This window comes from Malaya genurostris, chromosome 2 (assembly GCF_030247185.1).
Source record: "Malaya genurostris strain Urasoe2022 chromosome 2, Malgen_1.1, whole genome shotgun sequence".
Lineage (NCBI taxonomy): Eukaryota > Metazoa > Arthropoda > Insecta > Diptera > Culicidae > Malaya > Malaya genurostris.
Window position 1 is genome coordinate 266781595 of NC_080571.1, and position 14914 is coordinate 266796508.

General features: G+C 39.1%; 1 protein-coding gene across 3 annotated transcripts in view; it reads right to left on the reverse strand.

Moving 5' to 3' along the window:
* The window catches only part of LOC131429889 (pseudouridylate synthase RPUSD2-like), a 610839-nt gene that overhangs the window by 16243 nt on the left and 579682 nt on the right, over positions 1 to 14914 (reverse strand). For all 3 annotated transcript variants that reach the window (XM_058594333.1, XM_058594332.1, XM_058594331.1), the window contains 5 exons: positions 14393 to 14613; positions 5457 to 5647; positions 5182 to 5388; positions 4870 to 5090; positions 2583 to 2738 (listed from right to left, as the gene is read on the reverse strand). In XM_058594333.1, the coding sequence (XP_058450316.1) occupies positions 2583 to 2738; positions 4870 to 5090; positions 5182 to 5388; positions 5457 to 5647; positions 14393 to 14613 (996 nt within the window). The remainder of the gene's footprint in view (positions 1 to 2582; positions 2739 to 4869; positions 5091 to 5181; positions 5389 to 5456; positions 5648 to 14392; positions 14614 to 14914) is intronic.

Below are 14914 nucleotides of genomic sequence, written 5' to 3' on the forward strand. Positions count from 1 at the left end.
TTTCAACGATGACTTTGAACAGCATCTTGAAGAAAGAATGAATAATTCTCGGAAAAATCATAAATTACAAGTACATCTCCTTCAGTTATTGAAAATTTTGTGTCTTTCAAAAATTTATAGTCATGAGTTACAAGTTTTTCTAGTTTTTCTGTTAAATATGCTACAGAATCATCAACTGGTTTTGTTAAGATTTCTAGATTGCATCTATCAATAGTTATTAATTGTTCAAAAGAGATCTCGTTTAAAATCTTCTGATCAAGTTCCTCTAACAAGCTTTCCTCAAGAATTGAAGAAATGGGGCGTGTCTTGCATTCGCGGAGAACTTTTAAATCATAGGTAAACTTTTATACTTAAAAGTAGGTATTTTTTTTTCAATATGGCGGTCACTCCCTTGTTGAACCTGTGATTTTTCTAAACTAGAGATTTTTCTTCGATTTTGTTTTCAAAATACCTCGAATACAGCTACTCGCATCGTCTTGTTGTCAAAGAATAATTTATTCAAAATTTCATGAGGATTACAAAAATAATAAATTTGGCGATGGAGAACCCAGACTAATTTAAAAAAGGGCGTATTCTCATGAAATATCCCTTTCCTCGATTTAATTGATCATATATCTCGACAATGATTGCATTTAGGAAGTAGCTTCTTATGAGCTTTTTCATTGCACATAGCTAGGAGAATAATATTTCATTACTCAGATACATTTATTTCTACAAAAACGTCGTTTTTCAAAAATCGTTAAAAGGTTTTTCCTCGGGAAACATTATTATTTATCATCTCTCCAACTTTCTAAAACCTTGTAACTTGACGTTTTTTTAAATATAAAATTTAAAAAAACCGTACGGTAAAATAACTGAGAGATTTGAAAAGTAAATTGTATTTTCGAGTTCACGAAAAATCGGATTACTTTTACCCATCGGCGTCGACGCGGGATTTGGCCAAGCAGTTCAACACCAGCATCGGGATGATTAAACGGTTCAAAGTTCGGAACTCTCAACAGAAGGTGCCGAAAAAGTCCCTGGTACAAAACAAGAGCGCGAAAACTGTATAACCGGATTCTACAGAATAAAGACGGATGCATCCTGATCGACGATAAAACCTACGCCAAGGAAGACTCTCGAGCGCTGCCTGGACCGCAATATTATACGAAATCGGTGTACCAGGACCTGGACGACGCTGACACCACGGTGGCGATGGAAAAGTTTGGGCAGAAGGTGTTGGTCTAGCAAGCAATTTGTACCTGTGGTTTGCGGTCGTCGATTTTCTTCACGAAGGGCACAATTAACGCCAAGGTGTACGAGGAAGAATGTTTGAAGAAGAGAATGCTGCCACTGTACAGAAAGCATAAGGCTCCTCCTCTCTTCTGGCCGGATTTGGCTTCAGCCCACTACGCCAACTCCATTCTACAGTGGTTGTCAAAAAATAATGTACAATCCGTGGAAAAGGACATCAGCCCACCGAACTGCCCGGATCTTCGGCCAATTGAAAGGTATTGGGCAATTGTCAAGCGGCACTTTCGGAAGGAAGGTACAGTGTCCCAAAACATGCAGGAGTTAAAAAAAACTGGACAGCTGCCACCAGGAAAGTCACAAAAGTAACTGTGCAGTATTTAATGAAGAATGTCAAGTCCAAAGTGCGAGCGTTTCACAGAAAATAGGATTTTCTTCAATATAATCAGTGAAATGCATAAAAATGTAATTTTTCTACAATATATCGAAGACTGATGTCAAAATATGTTTTTTTTTCGCTTTTTTATTCAATAATCAATGTTGCTAACTACTTTTCGATACACTCCTTACTTAACGATAAAGAAGAGAATGCAAAATGGCGCAGACGCATGAATCGCGAGCTGTACCAAGTATACAACCATACTGAGATTGAAGGTTTATCAAACACGGCACAGACTACATTGGACTGGACATGTAACAAGAATGCCTTGAGAGAGAACGTGATGCTTAGCAGAAGTCGTCGAGGTGCGTGTAGCAGAAAAATAGAGAGTGTGGAGAACGGTGGATAAAGGTCGAATATTCTAGAAATCTACCATTCGTTCGGTCATATTCCAGAAACGGGATGTTCACCATTAAAGTAAAGCAAGTACATAAGTAGATTCCAAAGACATTGGGTTTTTAAATATTTTTTTGTCATTTCACAGCAAATTGAGTTTTGTACGCAAAAACAATACTCTAAATCTGGCTATAATCAACCGGTAAAGAATTCGATAATTTATCCATTTAATGCAATCATTGCATTGAGACGGGGTTAATCGATGGCATGATGGTCCCTGAACACTATTTCCACTGTATAGGCCATAGGTCATCGAAAGTCAATTATTTTAATATCCCCCGAGTCAGTGATACAACTCGTTAAAGGTATGATGGCGATTTTGAAGCCGGGTGATGAATGGGATCGTTTTGTACAATTTCGAATTTAGAATAGATCTCTTGATCTTGGCATTTTTATCGCAGAACTCTACCCAATCAAGTCGAAAAAGGACTTTAAAATAATAATAATCTATACATACAGGTTTGGCTGTAATATTTCCAATGTCATCAACAGTCTCAAAAAAACAAACAATGCTTACCTTATACTTCCAGGCATGCAAGTACATGACCAGATCCTGCGGCTTCGGATCTCTGTAGCGCACCTTGCACTCGTAGCAGTGTTTGTCCGTGGTCATCTTGTCCGGATTGAATGCCAGATCGGGCGACTCGTGTCCCGTTTGGGTTGCAACGGTGACCTGAAAGAGAGTTCACGGTGTTTAGTACTGGAATAAAAACTGATTACCATAGGGCCCAGGGTGAAACCGTTGCCTAGGAACTGTATTGAAATATCATAAATCAAAATACAAATACGAATGTTGCTTTTTTTTTGCTCTATTACTCCCATCGTACGTTGGCTGCCTGCAGTGCATTCATTCTGCTCGGATACCATATAGCTGGAAATGTCAACAGTTTGCAGTTCGTTGTAGGAAACCAAACAAATGAATGCGATTTCAGGATTCGAATCCAAGTGAGAATGTGTTAGAATTGTGCAGTCCCAGTATTTACACCAGCAGATGGGGGTCACAGTTTGAGTCATCAACAAATTTTTGACATGTGACGAACTGTGCTTATGCAGGACCCCTTTAACTACATCGCCAACTGTTATGTCCGGTCCTATGGGGAGCTTGCTAACGAGCCCGGGTGACGACTTCACACTTTTCGTAAATGATGGCAAATGTGCCGACGTAAGAGCAGTCCCTTCGCTCGTTTGGGTTTACAAATGCTTTTACTCTTGGCCGAATGTTCAGCTGGGGAACGACTAACCTATGGAATTCGTGGAACGGCAACGGCTGTTGGAATTGGGGAAACTAACGAATGTATAGAACTTCCAAAGCTCGGGGGTGACTGTTCCGTTTAGAATGTTCTAACGAACTGAAATAAGATGATAATTTGATTATTAACGGCCAGGATCGAATGGTTGAAAACCAAAACTCTAATGGAACTACAGAGCTGCTCTAGTCTTTCCTTGAAAAATCAGTTACCGCATGGGAACATACTCCTAAAATATCTCATTCCGTAATTATCAGTCAAATGTGAACGGTCATTTTGGGAACGGTCAGAAACTGCGATACCGTTTTAGCCGAATCAATGCATCACCAGTCAAACAGCTCCATTTAATTCATGCCCGTGTTCTTTGAATCGAATAAACTATACCGGAACTTTCCAGAATAGTGTTACGCACTCAACAGCCGAACATGCATTTGTGGGTTCCCGCAGTGTCGTTACCAGAAACTAATTTCGACTTGAAATTACCTTCGAATCCAATGGCCCGGACGGCCAAAACGGCAAGCGGGATTGCGGCACATGCGGTATTGCATGTGGTGAACTGCAGTTAAGTTTGTTTTCAAATCGACAAATTAGCTTTCGATGCAAATGACGTGTAACTTCTACTGGTTTTTGGTGAATAGTTGGTTTCAAATGTAATAATTCGAAGTTTGGTATTGCAGGTAAAAACTTGTTACTACTACAATCGACATTCAAAATCTTCAACTGAGAACACGCTCGGCAGCGTTATTGCACTAAACGATCTTCCAGCTGTGTTAAATAAATTACCTCAAACTTTCCACATTCAAAACCAGCACAGAAATTCAGTTATTCATCGTTCAGGTGTAAATGAAATTAATATTCATTGTTCAGTGCGTTGCAGCCAGGCAACACGATCGCTGCACCGCTTGTCCGGATGTTCCGTGCTTCCGAATGTCCATCGCCCGGATAGTACATGCAATCGCAATGAGCAAAACTGTCTGCTTATGCAGAACCTATTATAAATTGTAATTAAATTTCTGGAATAACATCAACCCTTCCTCGTGGAGTTTTTCAACTTCTCCTCCGGGCTGTTTCGACTGGCACTGTTTGAGTGTGCACCCGGTTCGACTCAAACCCAATGACAAACAAGGGTACGGGGCGGAGATGCATCCCACCCGGGGTGAATGTGTTTGCCAGAAGCAAACGATGCAAATACTACAAGTGTACTACTCCGTCGAGAGACACTTTTCATATCTAAAACAGCATAAGGACTCGAATGGCTTCAGAAGCACTGTTGTTCCGGAATGCGACGAAAGCGAAAGATATGTGGGTAGCGCCAACAGTCCCTCTGGCAGTAATGCATATACAAGACACACACACACACAAACAGAAAAAAACGGTAACGAACGGTGAGGATGCATGAAACTCTTCTCTAATCTTGAAAGCTTTTTGAACTTTAGGAAGACGGTGATATTTTATGCAAGTTGCATGATTAACCCGAAATGCGAAAAAGAGTAACGATTGCAACCGAAAGCAACAAACCCAAAAGTTATGGCGAACTCAAATGAAATATTTAATTACCTTCTGTGACTGCAGTCTGGTGCTGAGTGCGACGGAACTGCTGTTGTTGCTGCTGCCGGTGTTGGCACTTCCGACGACGTTCAACGCATTTGGCGCCAACATCGAGGCACACATGTTCTCGTTCGGACTCTCGCTGCCTAGCGAAACCGGCCGTGGGCTTTCCGAGCAGGGTGAAGCCTCCCGCGATACACTCTCCGAATCATCGTCACTCAAAATTGGTCCTTGAGAGAGGAGGGGGCAGAAGCAAGAGGAAAATAAAATTAACATTTGCACACGGCTGGCAAGAGCCGAGAGCATCATCACTTAGCATACCTTTTCCATCGTCCAAGTCATTTTTCATCGGTTTAAACATCGACAGCTCCGAGTCACCGTCAATTCCTAGCCAATTTTCCGCGTTGTGAATGTTGATTAGATCCTTCACCAGCTGTTCGTCACTTTTGCCACCGATGTCGCCACCTCGTCCCTTGGCCGGACCAAAAACTTCATGATTATACAGCGGGTCGTTCACCACCGGAAAGCCTGTGGGGGAAAAATACCATCGTCATCGTAAAACCGTTTTCACGCTGCGCTCAACTACAAGAACCTACCGAGATACTGCAGATGCACACGGATCTGGTGCATCCGTCCGGTACGTGGCTTACACAAGACCACACTGCTAGTGCCGTTGTAGCCCAGCTTCTGAAAGATGGTGGTACATTCCTTGCCCTTGGGTGAAACCTTGCACACGCCGATTTTATAGCTGACCACTTCGATCGGTTCCTTGCACTCTATGATGCCACTGGAAGAGAAACGGAATGGTACAGGGAAAATCAATCAATGGATGTGGTTTGTAGCATACAGATAGCTCTAAATGATGAATTTGGTAGTGGTTTAAAAATTGTAACTGTTAGATGTTTTACCTTTTTTTATAAATATAAAACCTGTTTAAACCACCTAGTGGTGTAATGATCCCTTTCTCATATCAATCATACTATCGTATATAATACTGTGGCATTCTTCAATATAATTTTCTTAGATTCTTAAAAGAATAACCGAAATCGGTTCGTTTGGCCGTCTACTGATAAAAACTATCAATTGAAGAAGATTTTAAGTCGATTTAGAAAACTTTTTACGATTTACGTATGGGACCACAGGACCGTTCATTTGAACCTAAGTCTGTGAAAATCGGTCGCGCCATCTATGAGAAAAGTTAAAACACATACTTTCATGTTTTGCACATTTTACCCCATAACTGCGGAACCGAAAATCGGTTCCAAATAATGTTCAGCAATTTTGTATGAGGTCACAAGACCGTTCGTTTGAATCTAAGTTCGTGAAAATGGGTTCAGCCATTTCCGAGAAAAGATAGTGCAAAAAACGTTACATATACACACAGACTTTTTACGTACTCGACGAACTGAGTCGAATGGTATACGACACTCGGCCCTCCGGACCTCGGTTCAAAAGTCGGTTTTCACAGTGATTGCATAACCTTTCTATATGAGAAAGGCACAAAATAGGTATAGAATTCGATCAAACTTTTGAAAAAATTTCCGCACGGAAAGACCCAAATCAGCATTTTGGCGAAAAAATTAGTTGATTTTCTAATTTTAGTTAGTTATTTTTCGAGACAACTAAAAAAATCTTACTAATTTAGATTTTTTAATTCTCACTCCTTTAATAATGGTAGAATATTTGTTGAAATGGCTATTGTTTTAGTTGAATTTATCAATCAACCGTGCTGTCATTTCTTAGCTAAGGCACACTTCATATCCATTCAACTAATTTTGTAGTTGAATTAGAGAAATAAAACGTTGTTTTCAACCAACACAAATGGTTGAATTGGCTTCTACAATTTGCAGCTATATGGTGCACTGTCACCGAAAAAAACGTTAACACCGTAATAACTACTAGCCACTAGATGGCACACTACAACGAAAAAAATTTCAGTTATTGTCTTTTCTATATTGGCAGATATAAATACGATGTTGTATTTGAGGAAAAGACATAAACGAAACATAAACTTCTTTTTGAAAATTTTTCTTCTAAGCCGCTGTTTTCTTCATTCTATTTCGCGAAATCAACTCTCTCACTGAAAACTTTGAGCACTCGGAAAACAAAAACCGAATACAAGTAGTACACCGGACGGCATAGCCCGGAAGGTTGGAAGATACAAAAAACATCATTTGACATATACAATTATTACGCATAAACGCTTCAATAAATACTTCTCATGAGTTTTTGTCTAATAAACTTGTTAATAAAACCAATTTCATTTTTGTTTTCTTTGTGCTGTCCTTCAGTAATGATGGTGATAGATAAATAGAAACAAATTTTCTGATTTTAATAACAAAATTAGTTATCAATGAAATTTTCGTGTTGGATTGGAATAGTGCTGGTTTGTGTCCAGGATATTCGCCAACTAAACACATTCTCTAAAAATAAGAGTTTTTTTCAGCGAAGTAAATTCTCAATTTTAGCTAATTTCATAGTTATTTTGGAATTTTTTTGTTAAAATCAACTAATACCAAAACAGTAAAACGAATTAGGCGACACATACCAATCGATTCAGTTCGACGAACTGAGTAAATGTCCGTGTGTGTATGTGTGTTTTCAACGAAAAGTTCGAGATCTCAGATATGACTGGACCGATTTTAATCAAACTAGTTGCAAATGAAAGGTCTTCCCGTCACTCTGAACGCTATTGGATGGTTTTGAGATCGGATGTTTACTTTTCCAGTTTTTTGACAATATTTGTCACAATTGACCTTGAAAACAGAATATGTTTTTAGACTCAATTTTCGCACGGTAATAACAAGATTGTTAAAATCCATCCATTTTCAACGGAGATATCGATATTTTTGTGTAAGTGACTTTTCCTCCTATTCCAGTGCACAGTGGTCCCAATAAATTTAAAACGCGTTTTCTGTTTGCGCTTCTGAGGTTGATTTTGGAGCCTAAATGTCTTCAGAATAATTTTCGATTGTAATTATCCCCTTCTCTTGATGTAATTGAACTTATCATTCATCCACCTAGAAGTGAGACTAAGGTTATAATTTGCCTACATTGCGCGATAGAGAACTCATTTCTTCGGAGAAGTTGTAGACCATATTATTACAAGAAAACACGCCGAGCACATGAGCTCTTCAAAATGGATTGATGTCGAGATGTGAAGCATTGTTTATCGGAGACCCCAAAATGTATAGTTTAACTTTTTTGTAACATTGGATTCTACTATATTAATTTAACGTCTCTACATCTTCACAAAAGCCACTAATCTTTCACAGAAGTATTACTAACGTTATAATCCAGGTACGTATTTCACAATGCTCTGTACATCCTTTTTCAGTGTATCGGTTTTAACACTTTAACTTATAACTTAAACTTATAAAACCGATACACTGAAAGAGGATGTACAAAGCATTCCGATATTCGTATCGGTATTGTTCCAAAATTAAGATACCTTATTGTAATACCTTTCAAAGAATTCATAGTTTACTGAAATTCGTCTATTTTCAACAGAGATATTAACATTTTTTTTGTGAAATTGACTTTTCCTTTCTATCCCAGTAAAACAAAATAAAGCACAAAATAAAGCAGTCTGTTATGAATTTCTCCTGTATCAAACTCCTTAATTCTCTCAGAGACTGCTTAACCGATTAGATTCTAATGAAAGTCCCTTCTACAAACTTAGATTCATATGAAAAGTTATATGTCCCTTACAAGTTCCTCAATTTCATTTGGATCAGACTTCTGGTCCCGGAAGTACGAGATGATAGGTGTAACGAAATTAAAATAGCGGCACTCATTTTTCTCGTAGATGGCTAAACCAATTTCTTCCATCTAATATTCAAATGAAAGGTCTTACACACTTTTCGAGAAAAAAAATTGTGTTTTTTAATCAGAAGAGATATAGGGTAGTTAGTGTATGAATGTTAATTATGACCAAATAAACTAACTTTAGTTTTATCAGTTTCAGTTCAGTTTTCGATCCTGGAAGAAACCCAACAATTTATTTTGGAACGCACTACGATTTCTCTCTTAGGAGAATTCAAATGACTTCGGCTACACCGATTTTCGAATTCCGGTTCCAGTATCGGAAGTAGAGGAGTTCAATCGTTTTCTCAAAGAAGGCCCAATCAAATTTCATAAACAAAAATCTAAATTAAAAAACCTACAAAATTTATGAATTTTATCTGATTTCAACTTCCTGTTAAGGGTGATTCGTTTTTAAAATTTTAACCGTTATGGAAGATTGTCATCTCTTCCAACAAATTTTCAAAATCGAGCTCAAAATTATTAAAATTTATTCGTCATAATAATTCACCGCTATACAAACCGTTTTGGTTTATATTGGTCCCTGAATACCAGTTCTGGAGATATTATAAATAATACCCGAAAACTCTAATGTGGAACTCACTTCGACATCCTATGAAATGCTTAATCGATTGTCACACGTTTAAATTCAAAGGAACAATTTTATGGTTTCGTAGAATTTCTCTTTTTTATCCAACATGCAGTTCCGAAATTACAGGGTTCATACTGTCATTTATAACGACGGTCAATAAAATAATTCCATGAAAACTAAAAACACCAAAGAATATTTATACAAAATAACACACGCGGACTGATAAAACAGGTATCATCTCACTGGTAGGTGGATTAAGCACGTTTTTAAACATAAATCAATAATTTTACTGTTCGATCTTTGTTAAAGAGACTGATAAAATAACTTTTATTTCTTGATAACTTTCAAGAAACATTTTTGAAATATCTGCTAATTCAATTCAATGACACAAGATATAGTTTTCAAGGAATAGTAAATTACATCTTGGTTCGATTTCCAACCCCGCACATAGAGTCAGATAGTTCAGGAACGGCTGCTTGGCCACCCATGGAAGTTGACCATCAATTTTCCCAATAGTTTCCCAACTGGCTAAGAATAACGCTACGGTCCACCTGTAAAGCGAAGTCTTTGCATGGCTAGTACTATGGATCCTACTGACACTAAGAATCCTTCCAGGTCGGGGCTCGAACATACGACAACTGGCTTGTAAGACCAGCGTCCTATGCATTGAACCGCCAACCCGGGACACCTGTACTGCTGGTATAAGTCCACCAATCAGGTAAGCCGTGTGGCATCCGGCGGAATAATTTTCTACCAAGAATTGATCTACTGGTTTCCGGTTCCATGTCGTAAAAGACCACAAAAATAGGAACTCCAAGGTGTATTTCCGTGCCGATGACTGAATGGCTGCAGGAGATTTAATAATGCACTCGTGAACGGAATATCTTGGGTTTTTCCCTTACTGTGTTGAGCGAAGTTCTGGCTCTGATATGATGGAATTTGTGAGCAGTAAAAACCTGCACATACTCTATGCAGGAAATCGTCCAACTTTTGTGAGATCTGGAAGAGAGGAGGGTTTGGACGTAACTCTCTGCTCTGATAGAACGTTCTGCGAGTGCTATGGACTGTAACAGCTAGCTGTGAGTAAATGCAAAATTTTCGATCATATGACAAGCAGTGTTAATTCACAAAGCAGTATGCAGGTACTCATATCCAACAACTCAGTGTCGTCTTGTTTTTGACTGCAACGTCATCCGCATTTTTAGATTTTCTATTTATTCGATGGAAGCAGCTTGGATGGACTTTGTCCATAGCAAAACATACACTTATTCAACCTAAGTTACTTGTGTTGGCTGGTCAATGACAGCCACACTATCTTTTCATATCGCATTGCCGTGCCCAATACGTGGCGCTCTGAATTCGAGCACTTCGTCTTATACACCGAAATTGCGTGTATTTACACACATATCGTATACATCCAACCTAAAATTTTAAGTATCTCTCGTTACTGTGTTAATGTCGTTTTCATGCACATGGTTTACTGCACAGATTCAAGGAGAAAAAGAATTAATTAGCTTAGCTTTAAGATTTGTTGTTCTCTGTTACGCTTGGCTCTGTGAGAACTTCAGGAGAAGCTTCAGTGGCTTATGCTTATGGCAGTTGAAAACAAATTGCTGTCTCAGTTGAAACTTTGAAGTAGTTTTATTGAGGAATGGGTTGCTCGAATTCGTCTATTGTATCATGATATGAAAAGAAAAGAATAGTTTCGAAGATTGAAGCGATGGATATCTATTTGTAAAAGCTGTAAGAGCTCGGAGTAGTCTATTCTTAATTCGAGGAGATCTACCACAAAAGTAGTCTTGCTGATGTCATGACGGAGAGATAACAAATCGAGATCAATCAGTTTGCGTCTGGCATAGTAACTTGGAAGGTTCCAAGGGTATCTTCAAGGAAGCCAAGGCAGAGCAAATCGAACAAATTTCCATTGGATTGCTTCAGCGTAATGTATATCGTTTTGGTAGTACGGTGACCAGACAACCGAGGCGTATTCGAGCGTAGAGCGAACTAAGGCACAATACAAAGCGAATTCTTTAGTAACGTGGGAAATAAATCCTAGTAACTTGGAGGCTTTGGAGATAGTAAACTCAATGTGCTCCTTGAAATTTAACTTAGAGTCCAGGTGGACACCAAGGTCCTTCAAAGACGATGTACGATCCAGAACAATTTGTGAAATATTATAGTAGAAACTGACTACAGACTGTTTGCAACTAAAAGAGATGACGGAGCATTTGGAGGCGTTCAAAACCATTTTATTGATATAACACCAATTAGTCAAATTATTTAACTGTTCTTGTAGGAACTCTGTGTCAGCTGTGAATTCGATGACATGGAATAATTTGAAGTCATCGGCGAACGATAGTTTCATGCAGTTGAACGAAAAATTTAGATCGTTGAGATAAAGTAAAAACATAGACGGTCCAAGGTGACTTCCTTGAGGAACTCCAGAGGTAACAGCGAATGGTAAGGTTAGTAAGCGTTCTACAGAGAAGTCTCCTATAACACGGTTCATTGGGGGCGTGAATAAGGAATCCGGTAATAAGGAATCCCAGGTCATATGTGATTTCGACTAATTGGAACAATGAACGATCATCTCGCTTTTGTCCACAGATAACGCCATGTTATGTAATCTCGTGAAATAATACGTGAAATAAAAAACTATTTACTTCTTTTTGCTTATTTCCAGGGAGCGGCGTTGAGAAATATTAGGAATAAATCATTTTATCCGATGTTTTTAGGTTTATCCCTTTCCACAACATTAGCTTTGGTGGTAACTATTTCATAGAATAATAAAGCAAAGTAATTCCTACGCTCGATTGCTGATAACTCGGCTAACCACAAGATTGTGGCTGACAAGCTTGGCAATAATTGTGAGCTACCAAAATTCAGGTTTGCCGAGATTCTTAGTAATTATACATTTTGCCCTGCAATCCACCGAGAAAATTTCGGAACAGCAGAAACTGTACGAAACTTTGCAAATAGCAGAAACTTTACGTCTGCTAAGCGGTTCAAATTAAACGGACTTATGTCACTTATGAGTCAAAGACGAAACGTAAAATATATTAAATTTCGAAAATTATTTCGTCGAGATTCAGCAGTACAATGTAAGTATATAGTCCTATGTAAACAGTACAAACGATTTATAGTTTTTGTTTCGAAAAAGTACGAAATCTACATCTTCGGTAATGTTTCAGATAAATTTTGTCGAAGTCAAAAGTTTATTTCGTCGAAAACAAAAACTTTGAATCTAGCATTGTCTAGAAGATAAGCACGATTGATCTTTATGCTAACTTAATGAATAAATACTCATTGTTCAATGGTCAAGTTTCTTTTTCTTGTTTGAGGTGATGTTGCTAGGTAAACTAAACATTGAGTCATTTCTCGAAACAGAAGTCGGGACTTGTTTAATAATTTCCTCGAGAAACGTATGGCGATTCGAGAAGCTCTGTCTCTTCAGTAAAATACATTGGTCGGTTTTTAGATTTTCGTGGGCGACCTGCAGATAAAGTGTTTTGCAAAATTTAGATTCCCTATACTAAGTGCCATGAAATCTTAAAAAAGCGGCTACGAAAATATAATTAGAAATCGAGCTCAACATCTGCATAGTAATCATAAGAAGGTAAGTATTTCCGGTGAAAATCGCAGCCTGCAATCGTGTTGGTCTGAAAATTCGATGAAAAGTACTGTTTCACCGGTTCAAGAAAACATAAGAGTATTGGTAAAATTGACCGAAATGCAGGCAAAATTTTACTTACCCATTTTACGAATTGACCTACGACGGAAAGGTAATCAGAGCGGTCTCGTGTTAACTATCATTAAAATCGCATTGAAAAAGTTTGTTTGTTTTTTATTTGAAGAATAATTCTCCTTTTACGCATCAAACCAGCAGTTGTGATGTGCAGAATAGAAACCTTTCCCAATGCTACAGAATCAAAGAAACTTGTTTCCCACAATCGAGGTGTTACAAACGGGATTAAATCTGTTTTTCTATCGAGTGACATGTTGACCCAACACGGAACAATCCGTCATCCGTGGAGCATCTCTCTGATGATAGGCTCACACACGCACAGCTAGTGTAACGCAAACCAAGGGTCAAACATCCTGCAAAATGTGCTTATCGCTTCATCTCATCAAGCAGACTATCCTAGCACAACATCAAACACTGCTCGGCATCATAACGGGACCATAACACACACTTCCACACTTCCCTCCCTGGCAAGCAACGAACGTCCAATGTGTGTTTAATTGGATCCATCAGAACCGAGACTCACATCCCCATTTTCATCCCTGGCCAGTACAAGTCAAAGGAAGGAAGATAACCCATAGAAACACCATCACAGCCACAACCAGCCAGCAACAACAACTCGGGAAACGTCGTTCGCAATCTCGGGAATCGAATTCCATTCAGCTCTCCAATGTCTGGAAACATAAGGAGGCAAAAAAAAGTCAACGCCCCCCGGAGGGCAGATGCTCGTTTCCGGATCCGGAGCACAGTTTGCGCTATTCACGCACGCAATCACCGCCGGCCCCCGCATTGGCTTTCCCAGGCTTCGAAGAAACCTATGCAGTTAACCCGTAGAAGTAAAAAAGGAAGAAAAAAAAACAAGATAAAACAGAAGGAGCCAGCAATCATTTCAAACCCTGCCGGCCCAATATCCATCAATCTATTTGTGCTGGGGAAGATGCGAGATGGGCTCAATTAAAAGCAACATGTATTGGATTTTTATCGGATAATTAAATTACCCATGGTACAGACCCAATTTGGAATCGTTTTCTTTGGTGCTTCGGTGCCATGCAGTAGATGGAAAATGGTTCTGCCGCAATTTGGCAAAGCATCCATTCGAAGTCTGGTTTGGAAGGGAGAGTGAGAAATGAGGAAGAAGTTACTTAATGTAATAATGATAGGAAATGCTGCCCTATATGGTCATTGAAAATGTGTAGTGAGCAATGAAATCATTCTAATACACTCTGACAGAAAATCTAATCAATCACTAGCGAATCGTGATTCACAAATTAACTGCTATCGTTCACTTGATTTTGTTTTGGTTCCCCTAAAAATATATATTTTGGAACATTTAAAAATGTAATGAATTTGATATTACTACTTCTAAACGTGAGACCAAAAAAATAAATACTTACTCCGGAAATTCGCCCTCCACCCGGCAGATGTACTCCTTCTGGACCTGCCGGTTCCGTATCTGGTGCTCCATTTGGCGGGCCTTTTTCGGACTGCGCCCGAACAGCAGCAAACCCGAAGTCAGCCGGTCCAGCCGGTGGATGGTCCGCAGGTTCTTCAGGTTGTACTCCTTGGCCAGGATGAACACCACCGTGTTGTGGCGGTAGCGACCGCACGGATGGACCTGTGGGTGTTTTCCGGGTTCCGGTTACGGTTACGGTTACGGTTTCGAAGTGGTGTGACGGGAATGAAACAGAGTTGAAAAATGGGTTAAACAGTTTGTTCGGTGCGGCCGAGCGGCTTCGGAAGGGTTTTTAGTTGAATAATATTATGGTAAACTATTACTGCTGAGAGATACAGAAAAAAGCGGAAAATAACGAAGGCGTTTTTGGAAAGATTTGGGATAAAACGATTAGTTTATTGTTTCTCGGTGGGATGCGGAAACCCGAGACGGTTAACACTGGACGGGTTGAAAGCAAAAATAT